The sequence below is a fragment of the Lentinula edodes genome (assembly GCF_021015755.1).
Source record: "Lentinula edodes strain Le(Bin) 0899 ss11 chromosome Unknown C8R40scaffold_14, whole genome shotgun sequence".
NCBI lineage: Eukaryota > Fungi > Basidiomycota > Agaricomycetes > Agaricales > Omphalotaceae > Lentinula > Lentinula edodes.
Genome location: NW_025764320.1, coordinates 307,428 through 322,162, shown reverse-complemented (window position 1 = coordinate 322,162; position 14,735 = coordinate 307,428). Strand labels below are relative to the sequence as shown.

Sequence of the window (14,735 nt, the reverse complement as noted above, 5' to 3'; positions counted from 1 at the left end):
TGCTGGATCGGAGTAGTATGTGAGGTGTACATACTTATCAAGTGCTAATTTTTATCGTCATCAACCGTTAGTCTCGCAAACCAGAATTAACAAGAATGCAGACTAGAGAGAAAATTTGTTCACTCATGGGAAACGGGGCGCATCAAATTCCCACGTCCGTCGTTGTTGCGTCTTGTTGCGTTCGGTATTCTCGAAGAGTCTTTATCACTGTACCACAACCTATCATGTCGAGGCTTGTCTCAAACACCAGCTCACCTCAAGGCCATAAAATTATATTCATTACCGTGTAAGCCAGACCATGTGGTCCAATTGGTTCCTGGACGACACATAATTGAACGCGCAAGTCAGAGGATCTACCGACCACGATGAACATAGCAAATATCCTTATGACTCGGCCCGTTACAGAGTATAATACCAGACATTTCTACAAGAGACCCCCCTCCCCCCTGGATAGATTCTATACATTATGACTCGGAAGTCATGGAATGCCTCAAGACTGGTCCAGCTCGTCGTCATCACAATTTTTGCAGAATGCTGCTGTGCGTTGAACAACGGATTGGCGACTACGCCGGCCATGGGATGGAACCCATACAACGCTTACGCGTACGTAGTGACATTTGAAACGTCTTTCCTTGGTGGTGCTAATTTTTCTTTGTTCTATAAATTTCAATAAGCAGATGCGATACCGTGGAATCGCAGTACCACTCTAATGCTCAAGCACTTGTGGATCTGGGACTCGATTCCCTCGGTTACGAGTATCTGAATCTGTAAGTGTATCGGTTACCAACGAAGCGGGAACTAGTGGTTTTCTTAATCTAATTCAACGTATTCTACAGTGATTGTGGATGGCAAGGGACCGCAAGGAATTCGTCTGGAGGTATTACATGGAATACCGCAGCTATTCCAAACGGCGTACCGGCTCTTGGAAAGTTCGTCCATGATCTAGGCTTAAAATTTGGGGTCTACTCTGACGGGTACGTTGAAGTGTCATGTATTGTTTAAACTTTCGTTCCTGTCTACTTTGGCAGTTCCGGTGCTTCAACAGTTTTTTACAATCTTTATTAACGAAATTCCTTGAATTCAATCTCCCCTCAGAGGATATTTCGCTTGCGACACTGTCGGCGGCACTGCTCACTTTCTTGGTTCTCTTGGATTTGAGATGCAAGACGCCGCAACGTTTGCAAGTTGGGGCGCAGATTATCTCAAGTACGATAACTGTTATGCGGTCAGCACCACGGATTTTGTCGATTTCGATCCTCCAATTGAAGTGGGTTTTACTCAGAATTCCTCTATAATCTGCAGGTTCTCATACCTTTTGTGCAGATCGAAGTAAGTGTCAATGGATGACATCTGAATAAATGTCCTGACGGCGTTGTAGCCTCACTATACTACAATGCGTGACGCCCTTTCTGCGACAGACCGGCCCATTCTTTTTTCGGCCTGCGAATGGGGTGTCCAGGTTTGTATGTTTCTCTACCGATCTTTCGTTAACTGATACACTGCTCAAATGAATCAGGATCCAGCAAGATGGCCAGCATCGGCAGTTGTAAACTCATGGAGAATTTCGTACGTTGCTCACTCCTGCAATAAGTGACACGCAAACGGCTAATCGGCTTTCCGGTCTAGAAACGACATTGGTCCTCCCTCATCATGGGACAACATATTCCGAATAGTCAATCAACTCGTACCAATAACAGGTTTCGCTGGGCCTGGAGGATGGAATGATCTATGGTGCAGTTGGCTTAGTCACCACCTATTTGGGACAGGCGCCATTCGGGGTTTGGAAAAATTTTTGAAAATTATAGATGCGATTTAGGTGTTTTTATGTGCATTTCCGAGAGGAATAAAGCTTATTGATGTATTCTAGGGTCCCTGGCACCCCGATGCAATGTATAGATGATATATCCTGTTATCAGAATGGACAAAAGGGAGCATTGAGCTGACATTGAGACACCCTTAGCTGACCCTTAGTGCAGTAGAGTGTGGTAACCCTAACCCTAATCACTTCCCAATTGGGAAGTGCGCCATTCATGTGTAGCTTACTTTGGCAATTTTTACTTTGAGAGAAATTGCTCTTACAGTTCTCTTTCTGTATCTATTATAAGCCTTTCTGTAAGAGAGATAAGAAAAATACTGAAATTTGAGTGTGTCAGTCCGCTTGTTCAAAACTAGTGGTGACTAAGCCAACTGCACCATAGATTTATTGGAAGTTGGAAATATTGGTCTGACCATGGCTGAACAGCAGACCCATTTTACATTCTGGGCAGCAGCCAAATCGCCGTTGATCATCTCCACCGACTTGACCGAGATCTCTGAGGAGGCGGTGGGGATATTGACCAATACGAGGGTGATTGCTTTGAACGTGAGTAAAGAAGGGTCTTTTGTTTCTACTTCATCAACCTTCCGAGTCTGACTGATATCTCCTCCTATTATTATACTATGTGTCCATAGCAAGACTCCTTAGGCCAGTCTATCAGTTTCAAACGCCGATACACCAACGATCATGATGTTTGGGCAGGACCATTGTCTGATGGGTCAATGGTGGCAGGTCAGTTTTGCTAAAACGAAAGAATAGAGTCCAGCTTATCTGATCTCTCTCCAGTCGTGATCGAAATGCAGAATTCTTCACGCGCTATCACATTCAATTTATCTGACGTTGGATATACTTCAGCTACGGCGATAAATGTCATTACTGGAGCATTGCTGGGGACGCTCGAAAATTCGTCAGCTTTTTTTACTCCAAGTCGTGTTGTCTGACAGTTGACTAAATAATTAGCCGTATGTGTATGACTGCATAGATACACCTCAACATTCGACGCGCACGGATCTCTTGTGCTCAAACTCAGCAACCCTGTTATTGCGCCCCAGCCTACTTTTACGTTTTACGATGCTGCGGCTTCGGGAAATGTTCTTGCTGGAGGTGCCTCAACTCGGATCGTGAACAACACCATTACCGTAGTGGGATTTGTTGGAAATGGAGGAACCCTTGAGTTTACAGGAGTTGACGGCGGTGCAAGCGGCGGTACCAAGCTCCTATCGGTGGATTACATCAATGCGGATTTTACCCCAACAAACACCGATTGCTCGAATTGCCGCAATGCGTTCATGAGTGTCAATGGGGGCACCGCAGTCCAAGTTCAAATGCCGCTTTCTGGTCAGGTTAGTACAACATTCAATCTGTTATTCTCATTTGATATCAAAAGAATATTAACTATCAGTTTTCATGACAGAGTTGGGACATCCTGTTCCACGGGTATCTGGTTAGTCTCTCGGGATTCAAACCAGGAAAGACGAACATTGTTCAAATATCCAATCCGTCTGCTTATACTCCTGACTTTTATCGTCTCGGTGTTGCAGTATGAGCCTGGTCGTCAATGAGCATTGCTAAAGCGGGCTATACCTGTAAAGCCTTTCCTCTCCGTTTCCTCCCAAATGAACGGCGTCTCTACATACGCTTACCGAGATGATTCAAAACAACAAATTGTTCAGCTTCAATTATGTATTCAATCATCGGTCGATTCCGTACTTTTTACTCGTTGGATTGTTGAAGCCTGGTTGAGGCAGTCCCGCAACACAGCTAAATCAGTTAACGTGTATGTGATTTCATCGCTGACTCTGAAAGAGAAGGTCCTTGTGAGCACCAAATGGCAATCAGAAGTTGTAAGTCTTCTTGATGATACAGTAGTGTCCCTAGTGACATGTTCTGGCACACTGATTTACAGCCTTTTACAGCACAAAAGGGCAACATCCTGATTCAGAATGATGCAAATGTGCGGTGCCTTTCGGGGTTTCTGGCCCGGGTGCACTGCTCAGAACCACTCCAAGAGTGCAACAGAGGTAATCTATTGTATGGATGTACTTTGGACATGCAGCCAGGCCTTCTATCCCTTCCTCGAACACATACTCTACATAGGAAAGGAAATAAGGTTCTATATTTCACAGTTTTCAAGTTATTCAACCAAAACATTCACTTTCAAAGTCGGAGACTGCCGCGCAGCGCGCGGCGCTGAAATATATAAAGTATGGATGTGTACGAGTTCAAATGCATATTGATGTAACTTTCCAGTAAGGGGTGAAACATAGGAACTGTTGAAAATGAATACAGGGAATTACTGTGATCGACGAAACACGATAACCTAGAGCTATTGGCTCGAAAATGCCTAACGCCTCATCAGGACGGCTAGGAGGCAAGATTGGCATGTATATAAGGGGAAATATCAAAAGGCAACGAATGTGATGGAACCCAGACAAGGAAGAGATTGAAGACGTAGTAGCAGCATAGGGCAAAGCTGCCTTCAACAAGTCTCAGTGGATCGTTACTCGATGTAGCCTAGTCATTTTAACAACCAAGTGTGCCACTGTACAAGAGAAATACGAGGAGTTCAATGGAATGATAGTCCAACTGTTCAGTTAAGCTGCACTCGTATCGGATATCTGGCCTGGATTAAGGCTTTAGCACCGCCTGGGACGCGGCCTTCCCTGGGAGGTATGGTGCAGTTGGCTTAGTCACCACCTATTTGGGACAGGCGCCATTCGGGGTTTGGAAAAATTTTTGAAAATTATAGATGCGATTTAGGTGTTTTTATGTGCATTTCCGAGAGGAATAAAGCTTATTGATGTATTCTAGGGTCCCTGGCACCCCGATGCAATGTATAGATGATATATCCTGTTATCAGAATGGACAAAAGGGAGCATTGAGCTGACATTGAGACACCCTTAGCTGACCCTTAGTGCAGTAGAGTGTGGTAACCCTAACCCTAATCACTTCCCAATTGGGAAGTGCGCCATTCATGTGTAGCTTACTTTGGCAATTTTTACTTTGAGAGAAATTGCTCTTACAGTTCTCTTTCTGTATCTATTATAAGCCTTTCTGTAAGAGAGATAAGAAAAATACTGAAATTTGAGTGTGTCAGTCCGCTTGTTCAAAACTAGTGGTGACTAAGCCAACTGCACCATAGTATATCTTGGCACGGACTTCTTCGGTGTATTGAGAATGCTCTTGTAGACAAAAAATGCACATCGGGTGTGAAGGCTGTCTCGAACCTAGCAAGACCCAGCAGAAGCAGAACCACGCGGACCTTTCTTTTCGCAGGACGCGCAAGAAATTATGAACCCACTGAAAGAATTCAACACTGACCGTTCCTCCAAAAGTTCGATCTACGTTGTTTACTTCAACTAGCCCGGCAACCCTTTCACATTTCGAATGTCACATCATAAGTAAGCCTTATTCAACAAATGGAGAGCCTTGGCACGGTGATGTTTTTAATATGATCCCAAATGTTGAATCAAGAGTACAGCGGGAGGAAAATGTTCGTCCTGTCATTATAGTTTGTATCGTTACCGCGAAGAGCACAATTCACAAAGAACACTCACATACGGGCGATCGACGCATCGTTATTTCTTTTCAACGCAAACAGCTTGACGAATTCCTTGTATTCGATTCGGGAGGGTTAAGTTCATTGAGTTGATTGAATTGGTCGAAGAGATTCCATTACATGGCAGTCATTTTTCTCAAGTAGTAGTGTTAGTGCGGACCCCGTTATATCCATCTCACCGTCATTTCTGAGAATTTTGTTGTCCAGAGGATGAGTCACCGACCTCTTTGACAAAGGTTGTCTGTGATGTTGTTTCGGGAGCGGTCATCATGATGGTTTAAGTTCAAGAGATATTCACTTAGTTTATGATAAGGCAAAACCCACATCTATGTTATCAATATACATGAAATACTGATATTTCTATAGGGAGACCTAGTGAGATTTCCATCCGCGCATAACCGACTTTCCCTTCGCATATATGGACAATGACATTCGATCGCGTTGGAGATTATGAACCCCATTTATATGAATGATTCAGCGACAAGATCGGAAGATAAACCCACAATTAGGTTGGCAGCCTGATATTGGGACTTGAGTTAATTTCGGTAGTTTTTCGTCCAATGTTTGTGGTAGGTTATTTGCTAGATTCCGCGAAAAGCCGCAATGAAAGTAGCGCGCTGAAGAAGTATCACCCCACACTCATCCAGAATGGAAACGACGGACCGAACATGAGGAGATCGAGTAGAATGCATGTTCTATAGATGTGAAGTACGTACATTTGCACAACGAGCTACGAGAGCTGTGGCGTAAGTGGGAATTGTATGTATGATGAGGGGAAGCACTGGAGGAACCACAAGATACAGGTAACACGCAATAGATGGAACATACCGAATAGTACACATATGAATTGTAATAATAAAAAAGCATGCAAAGTCCACCACTGATAAACCATTGTACTTGAGGGTGAAAAGCAGGTAATAGATCCGGGTCTGTGAAACCACGATCGTAATGAGGGGGTAATGATGGTACGACCATTTATAATACAAGAGAATAATAGAGTATTGAAGTTTACAAGACAACCTACTTACATGGACAAATTTGATCATAATGGACATGATCGTCTCGTGAAAGGGACAGATTGCGAAAACAAATGCCCTGGTCGTGCTGGTTTTGGAGATTTTGATATTTCAGTTTTGTGTTCCCCTTCGAAGAATGACGACCAGGCCGTCGGAGTGAGCGGAAAAAATCGCATCCACAATGACCGTTTCGCCTTCCGGAGACGAAGCAGTGCGCGATGGCAGCACTGCTGACCCGTGTCCACGCCCATTACTTCTGCCTTGTCTGACGCGAGTGTGGGATAAGTAGCTGGAGCCATGCCGTTGACGAGCAGGGGTAGCTTCAGGAGGGCGATTATCACCAGCTCTACAGCAGAATGAGTTCAGGGTAAATGTAATCAGGAAGGATGACATACATATAGTCTCGTCCTTCTACTAGCAGTTTGAATTTTCCAAACCCAAAACCGCCATCACTGGGTTGTCCTCGTTCATTGACTCCCCAGCCTTTCACAGTATCAATCCAAGTTCGTACCGTAATTTCATCCTGCTTAGCCACGAAGTCGAAAAAACTTCGTTTTTCGATATTGCTGGCCGTAATCAGAAGATTATTGGAGCAGTACAAAATTGTACAATGAACCGAGAACCGATCCAGGATGAACGCTGTGCGGAATGATTGCGAAGGGAGAGGATCGTACGTGAATGAGTCCTCATCTAACTCTGGAGGAGGTGAAGAATCCTCGTCCAAACCGTCGAAAGATCTGCGAAGAGATTCAGGTATTGGTATTGGGGGCATAGGTGACGGATCATGCCAACGCTTTGGAAAGATCAAGATTTAAAAAAGTACACGACAATACAACGAAATGGGTCACGCACGCGAAACTCTAATTCCGGAGTCGGGCTAATGACAGTTATCTCTTGAGCAGTTGACGCATTATGAAGGGCCTTTGAACCCGAGTTGGCAAAGCTAACACTCCCAACGGTGACATTATGAACGATAGTTCTGAGGAATTAGAAATCCAGGATGAGAATCTGGCCGGATACGTTGAAGGAAAGGGAACGAACCGAGACTGTATGACGCGAAAGATCGCGGTTCAGCACCATAGATATCGAAAAGTGTTAGGAAATGAGCACGAACCACTCCACAGAGCACATAGCCTTTATGAGGATCTTTATGCTTCATTCGGATATACACGAGACACGCGGCTTTATCCTGTCGTATGGTATCGCTAACAGGACCAGCGTCGAATTAGGGAGGAGGAAAATGGAGAGATTCAGCTGGTGACATACTAATGCAATTTCCGAACACGCGCCATTTCATCTGGATGAACCAGCTCGATGGAGGGTCGACCTCGTAGTTCATGAGGTTCATAGCCTGAAGTAAATAGTGGGCAAATAGGTAAGTGTTGAGCCAGAACCCAAGCAGTCGTCGGCGTACCGAGAAGATCGGAGACGGAGGGTGTCATGTATAACCATCTTGCCTGAGCCAATAGTATATCAGAATCATACAACAATATAGAGGGCGTAAGGATAATGCCTCTTGTGAGAAGTCGACAATTCCAACTGTGAAGAGGAAAGGTTCAGCGGTGGGCACAATATGCAGAAGACGGGGAAACCCACTGAAGGAGACGCAAGGAACAGTGTCGTCCATGTCTGCACTGGAGATGGAAGTACAGGTGAAAGGAGAGAAGGGAGGGGTGGAATGCGGCGGCGCTTAGAGAGGGAACTTAAAAAGTCATCTCAAAGTGAAAGATCTCCAAGCAGAAGAAGATTCAGTCACGATCTTACTTCCGGGGATAAGTCTTTGATGGCGCAATTATATTCCTATACCACTTCTACCCTTCCAACCTCTTTCACCGCCATATTTTTCCCCACACAAAGCGCCTGCACAATCCTCTTCTCATCTTCAGCATTGATTTAACCTCCTCGCCCACATTATAAGTATATTGGGACCTTGTTGAGCCCTCTGAATATCAGAAAATTATTCAGTACCTTAGATCAAACCAAGATTTGCAAAGATCCATCACCTGAAGAGTAAATCTGCGGTTTGTCACGGTCGTTTGTCGGTCATTATTAAACCCATCACATTTATCTTTTGCTGGAAGTCTTCAAGTCTGAGAGGAATTATGTGGTCGAAAGCTCGTGAAATTGCTGCAGGGGATACTGTCATCTTGTGGCTCGTACGCTTCGCTCTATCCTCTACTTGCAATCTGTTTTAGCTCACACAAGGACCTTTAGACACGAGATGCACTTCAGCCTTTGATTATTGAACCGGGTAAAGAGTTCAACAGTAAATTTGGTTCATACAGACATGCCGATCTTGTTGGTATCCCGTTCGGTTCGAAGGTCGGCTCTCGTACAGGAAATGGCTTCATCCATGTCCTGCGACCAACCCCAGAGCTATGGACTATGGCCCTTCCTCATCGTACTCAAATTCTCTACCTTGCCGACATCGCCTTCATCACCTCTTATCTCAACATTAAAAACGGCAGTCAGGTTGTGGAGGCAGGCAAGTCCATCCACCCTCGTCTTTTCTGCAAATGTCAAATTTTTTCATGGATTGGCGGACTAGTTCTGACCAATCAGATCCGGCAGCGGCACCGCAATTCTGATTTCTCGTGGATCGATCTTCCAGATTTCCGAGGCATATTCTGACCGGTCCGTTTTTAGGAACGGGATCTGGGTCGTTTTCTCACTCTGTGATGAGGTCCATTGGCACATCGGGGCACCTCTGGTCTTACGAATTTCATGAAACTAGGGCGAACAAGGCAAGGTTCGTAATCTATCTGTACTCGGTTGCCGTCGCCTTGCGCCCCATCTCCTACGGAGATTTCGAACTTATACCAGTTTGTTAGGCAGGAATTTCATCGACATGGTCTATCAGACCGGGTTACCCTGACACATCGTAATGTCTGTAAAGATGGATTCACGGTGACTGATACTGCCGACGCGCGTAAGTATGGGTATCAACCTCTCGGACGTATGACTCAATGATACAATCCTAGTTTTTCTCGACTTACCTGCGCCTTGGGATGCGATCGAACATGCTAAGAAAGCTCTACGCGTTCGTGTTGTTATGTATTCCTGACTATCAAATCGTTCACCATCCTCACTTCATTTAGAAAGATCGGATCGCTCGAATATGTTGTTTCAGTCCTTGTATAGAGCAAGTTCTTCGAACAGTGAGCGCTCTGAATGATTCTGGGTTTACAGGTTAGTGTCATTTGTCCATGCTTTCTTTCGGAATTATATATATTTCGTCTTTCACGGGCTTTCACTGGCTCCTTGGACAATTGAGTCAAACGTTCAATTCAACTCTCAAATCAGAGACGTCTGGATTACCGTTGACAATTTTTTCTATTATTGTCTTGCATAAGGACAGATTCAGACAGATCTCTCTCTTTAAAAAGTGCTTATCACGATAGATTGCTCGTTCCTTGTCCCGCCGCTGTATACACGCAGGCAGGACTCCTCGGTCAAGGGGCGTGACCCCCCGAGAAGATTTGCTGATTTGCATCACTCTTTATAATCTTTCACACCTAGTGCACCTAGCTGATGAATCTAGTGCATGACGCTGAACTAAAAATGCTAACTATCTCTGCTCATTATCTAGATATCACCATGTACGAAACTCTGTTAAGGCCATACGATATACAGCAAACCAGTTCTTTGCCTACTATAGGAGAAATTTCCGACAAACTCAAGCAATCAGAAATCAGACGTGAGGAAAAACGGCTTAAGCAGATTGCTTCGGGACATCGCGGAGGTTCCGACTCCACATCGCCTGCTAACGGAAATAGCCAAAAAAATGTATCTGCTTCGGGGGGTGGATATGAATCGTCTTCCTCGCACGGAGAAAAACGGAAACGGGATGGTACGGACGGAGAAGATGCAGGTTTATTGAGTGACGAGCCAGCTGGTGGAAAAAGGGCGAAGACCGAGGAAGAAGATATCATAGATGTTGAGAGTCAAGTAATCGAAGACTCTCAAAATTTCCTTACCAAAGATGTGTCGATGGATGGTGGCCTGCTCTTGGTCAAGGCCGAGGAGGTGTTGGACGAAGGAAATCGCGTAAAAATGGAAAAGCCTCCATTGGCTCAACCAATGAAGATAAACCTTTCCAAGGTGATGCCAGAAGTGCGGGGACATACTTCATATTTAACCTTTGCTTGTCTCTTGCCGCCTTTACCTACTATCGGAGTGGTCGAAGACGAATCTTTGGAACAAGTATAGTAGTTCGGTTGCGCGAGTATCTATATTACACTATGTATACATACATATAGATGGTCTGACAGGTCAAGCCATTTGGCATTAATGAAAAAATAATGTAGAAGGGTAGAAGGATCTCATTGTATAAGTACGTCCGGGAGTAAGCTTTAACCCCGTTCCTTCATTCTCCTTGGTCTCAAACCTATTTTTTGGCAACGCTAGAGCGCAGGACTCTTGTTGAAGAAGGCGTACCCGCTTCTTCGCCTCCTGCTCCTGGAGCTGACGGAGTTCGAACGCTCTGACGACTACGTTTAGTCAGCGAGGAAGACATCCGACCAGCGTTGTCGTCTTCCTCATCTGAAACATCATCGTCCGAATCGCTATCTGCTCGTCGGAGTTTCCGTTTACGCGTCGTCAATCTTACCGATCTACGACGTGCAGAAACTGGAGAGGCTTTATTTGTTTCTTCTTGTTTCCCCCTTCCGTTTTTCCTCCGACTCGTACCATTTTCACTTGGGGAAACGACAGCGATTCCAGATCCAGTAGCAGGAACACTTGGCTGTGCTGGGTGATTTCTTGTATGCTTTTTTTGGGCGGAAAAAGGCTGAGATACAGTCTCAGATCTTGAGGCGGATCTGGCTGTAGGAGCTTGGTCCTCCGAATCATCGGCTTTAATTACAGGGGCCCGGATAGTTTCGGCAACCTGAGCTAGTTCATGCATGGTCTTTGGGATTGTCGTGGGGGGATCCTTGAATGTAAGCGTAAGCTCACCGTCGTCGACCACGTCGATGTCGTACGTCTCGAAATCCGGCATAGGAAGTGCATCATCAGATGGTAAATCGAGCTCCGAATTCGAGTTCGGCAATCGACCCAAGGAAGAGTAGTTGACCAAATCGCTATCGAGCTTTGGAAGTTTTGGGAGCCTGAAGGGCTGGACGACGTCCCCTGCTTGAACAATAAACCCAGCGGCGGCGGGTGTAAGATGATGCACATCTTGATCTGGAGTTTGGCGTTCCTGCTCCTCCATGCTCTCGCCCTTTTCGTAGCACGAGATAACGCCTGTAAGATTTTGATCCCCTTGATCACCTTGTGTGATGTATTCATTGACAGTGTTTTGTTCCTTCTTGTTGCTCTCGATCACGGCAATGTCGTGTGTTGTTAGGTTATTCGTACCTTCCCCTCCCCCAGGACGATCGGCGTATTGTTCTTGCAGCCTTTGTCGTATTCTAAGGCCATGGATGAGTCTTGTCCATTGTTTCAGCACTCGTTCTTTTTGCTTGAGCTGAGCCTTCTCCAAAGCTTCGCGTTCGGCTGTTAGGAAGGCCTATGAATAATCAGTAAATCAATAGACATAGAAGCAGGATTGAGCTTACCTCAAGTACAACCTCCTCATTTTCTATGGCGACGACGATACCTTCCAACACAGGTGTGGCTTTACGCTTTCGGAACTCGAAGCCAGTCTATATGCCATTAACATATAGGTTACAAATGGATAAAAATTGGACAGATTGCTCACTACAGCCTCCGCAAAGTCGATCTGCAATTTACGAGCGATTTTTGCGACACCTTTAACTGTGCAAAGTGAATAAAGTAAATTAGTGTGAACGAAGATTGTTCAAGACTCACAAGGCATATGCACTGCGCCCCTCGGTAGCATTGTGTTCACATACAGGTCAATGTTCCCAAATTGATTTTTGGGAATGATTCCCTGCACAAACTTGCATGTCAATGGTAACTTGATATGTCACTGGCTTTACTCACATCAACTACGGGATCAGGAACATAGAGTTCTGTCTGATTGCGGGCATACAGGCCTTGCATAATCTCACCTCCTGTATCTGCATTTCCTGACGTTCCTGCTCGTTCTTCGTCGACGAGCTCATCAACATGGATGCCGATGACACCATTTGCCCCCTTTGTTTTTTCCTGGATATCTTTCATTCCTTCTTTGATCATCTCAATTTCTCTCCTCCTCCCAATAGTACTAGCTCGTAGTTTGACATACTTCATCGGAGCCGCCCCCTCTTTAATACTTCTGCCTTCACTTCGTAACCAGTTTTCTGGGGTCTTCAGAGGAACAACAGAAGATCTTGGGTAAACAGGCTCTCCACGAAACTTGCCTAACTCAGGTGTATGAGAGCGAGAACCGCTAGGATCCAGAGGCATAGAGGAATCAAACCCTGGTCCTAATGCTGGGGCAGGTGGTGGGTATATGGTCTCATTTTGCTTTAGATGTCGAGGAAGCACGTATAACGGATGGTCTTTGAACCCTATTATACTTGTCGGCATTCCTTCCATGAGCTGTGCCGTCTCAAGTTCGTCGTCTTCGATGTCATCGCGATTCTGAGATCACATACAGATAGAAGTGTGAGAACGCCTGTAAATTGCAAATCAGCTCACCAGTCTAAAGGGCCTTGTGATAAGGCTTAATACTCCTTCCCACCATTGGACTCGTGCTCGATTGGTATTTGTCGTACTTCCTCCTTGTACTTTGGCAACTTTAGCACCAAACTCCCTCGCATACCTCCTTGTAACATCTCTCGCGTAACCGTCTTCTTCGAACGCGAGGACATATACAAGGCGATTGTCACCCGACGAGGACGAAGATGAAGAGTTTGAAGACGGGGAAGGGTCAAATACATGCCGTTTATTAACGAATCCGCGTATAGGATCAACGGGGATCCATTGAGAGTCGGCTTTAGAAAAGACTTCAGTCCAGTATGTCGGTGGCGTGATACGTGGATCTAGATAGAAAGAACATTAGTTGGAATAAACAGATCGGACAAAGAAAGTTTTACCATCATGTTTGGGCTTCTTTGGTTTGTTGCTCGCACTCGTACTTTGGGCACTACCTAAAACGTTGCCTTTGCTTTTACTCTTCCTAAGTTTGACTGACGGTTTCGCTTCTTCCTTCGCTTTCGCTTTCCCCTTCTTGTCGACGGGCTGGTCATCACGCCGGTGTCCCTGGCCCCCTTTCATTGGGCTCGAAACTGCAGGAGCTGCATTCCCTTCGTTTACCACTACCTCTACTTTTCCTTTACTTACATGACTCGTCTTCTTCGGGTATTTTTTGGCTTCCCTCCCAACTGCGGCTTTCCACGGTACACTCTGCAAGCTAACCACCAAGCGCGCTGGGATAGCCAATGCACGACACAGTGCTGTGAACAACTGGGCGGAAGTGTCTCGTGAACCAGATTGCATCAATGCATGTTTCATGAGCGATTTGGGCGACTTGATAGTTTCGATGGAATTGTCAAGAATATCTTCGAGGAGATCCAAGTCTGAGGAATCAATGAGGGGAGTTGTGGAAGGAGGTTGTTTCTCCTTTTCCTTCCCCTTGCCCTTGTATTTGAGCCTGAACCTACTATTATCCCTTTCTGCTTCTGGTGGGGCAACAGCATCTTCAAATTGCTCCGCAAATCCGGGAACGAACTTTATTAACTTTTGCTTCATAGTATCGAAAGTTATATTTCGTATGTGACCCTCATCTGTGACTTCAAAAAAGTCCTGAGACCACCATTCAGCCAGCCTTGAGACAGAACTTTCGAACATGCGGCCCCGAAGGGCGGCTTCGGGTACTTTCGACGAGTGGATCATTGCGAAAGCAGTTTGTAGGGGGAGGGGGGTAAGTGAGAGAAGGCGGGCCTACAAGAGAATTAGCATCATGCCAGTAGCGAAGGAAGAAGTCACGTACATGAAGTAATTCATCATTCAACCACTGATTTCGGATTCGAGCATTTAGGAGCAGAAGTACAGTGTGAATCTTGTGGCAGTCTATTCGAAGCATTCGTTCGGCATGGCTCATTGCACTAGACTTCCTATGGCATGATTGATATTTGGAGCATACTTATCATAGAATACTCAAATACGCACTTGGTTGGCACTTCAGCTGCGTTATCGGGCCTTAGGACAATCTGCATCAGCGCTTGTTGTTCTTGGGGCGCTTGCTCAGGAACCTCAACCTCCTCCCAATCCATTTCATCGTTGCTGTCATCCTCATCGCCGTTGAAGGTATGAAGCGTGAGAGTCAAGTCGTTGTCATCAGACATGAGCCACAAAAGAAATGAAAGTTAAAGTGAAATATGTATCGTCGACGCGATGTAACGCTCGCGTGACTAGTGACTCAACAATGAGTCAACTTTGGACCGGGACTGTGACG

The 14,735-nt window shown here is 45.5% G+C and overlaps 2 protein-coding genes across 2 annotated transcripts; one reads left to right on the top strand and one right to left on the bottom strand.

Annotated features, from left to right (window-relative positions):
- Positions 1-466: 466 nt before the first annotated feature.
- C8R40DRAFT_1043008 (glycoside hydrolase family 27 protein) lies at positions 467-3,362 on the top strand (the record flags this gene model as incomplete). Its single annotated transcript, XM_046224134.1, has 12 exons — positions 467-603; positions 678-767; positions 837-974; positions 1,096-1,267; positions 1,379-1,459; positions 1,517-1,566; positions 1,627-1,736; positions 2,199-2,362; positions 2,452-2,548; positions 2,603-2,723; positions 2,799-3,159; positions 3,231-3,362. 12 exons carry the CDS (start codon positions 467-469, stop codon positions 3,360-3,362), a joined length of 1,653 nt encoding a protein of 550 aa, XP_046087185.1.
- A 3,140-nt stretch (positions 3,363-6,502) lies between these two features.
- On the bottom strand, positions 6,503-14,625 carry C8R40DRAFT_1160328 (uncharacterized protein; the record flags this gene model as incomplete). The annotated part of the gene is made up of 25 exons (XM_046230002.1): positions 6,503-6,737; positions 6,787-7,184; positions 7,244-7,370; positions 7,561-7,596; positions 7,658-7,742; positions 7,806-7,848; positions 8,675-8,767; positions 8,810-8,901; positions 9,262-9,308; positions 10,160-10,283; positions 10,470-10,583; positions 10,749-10,778; positions 10,829-10,881; positions 10,906-10,960; positions 10,985-11,159; positions 11,190-11,231; positions 11,256-11,900; positions 11,950-12,036; positions 12,093-12,148; positions 12,203-12,284; positions 12,338-12,919; positions 12,977-13,320; positions 13,375-14,221; positions 14,271-14,394; positions 14,450-14,625. 25 exons carry the CDS (start codon positions 14,623-14,625, stop codon positions 6,503-6,505), a joined length of 4,692 nt encoding a protein of 1,563 aa, XP_046087184.1.
- Positions 14,626-14,735: the final 110 nt, after the last annotated feature.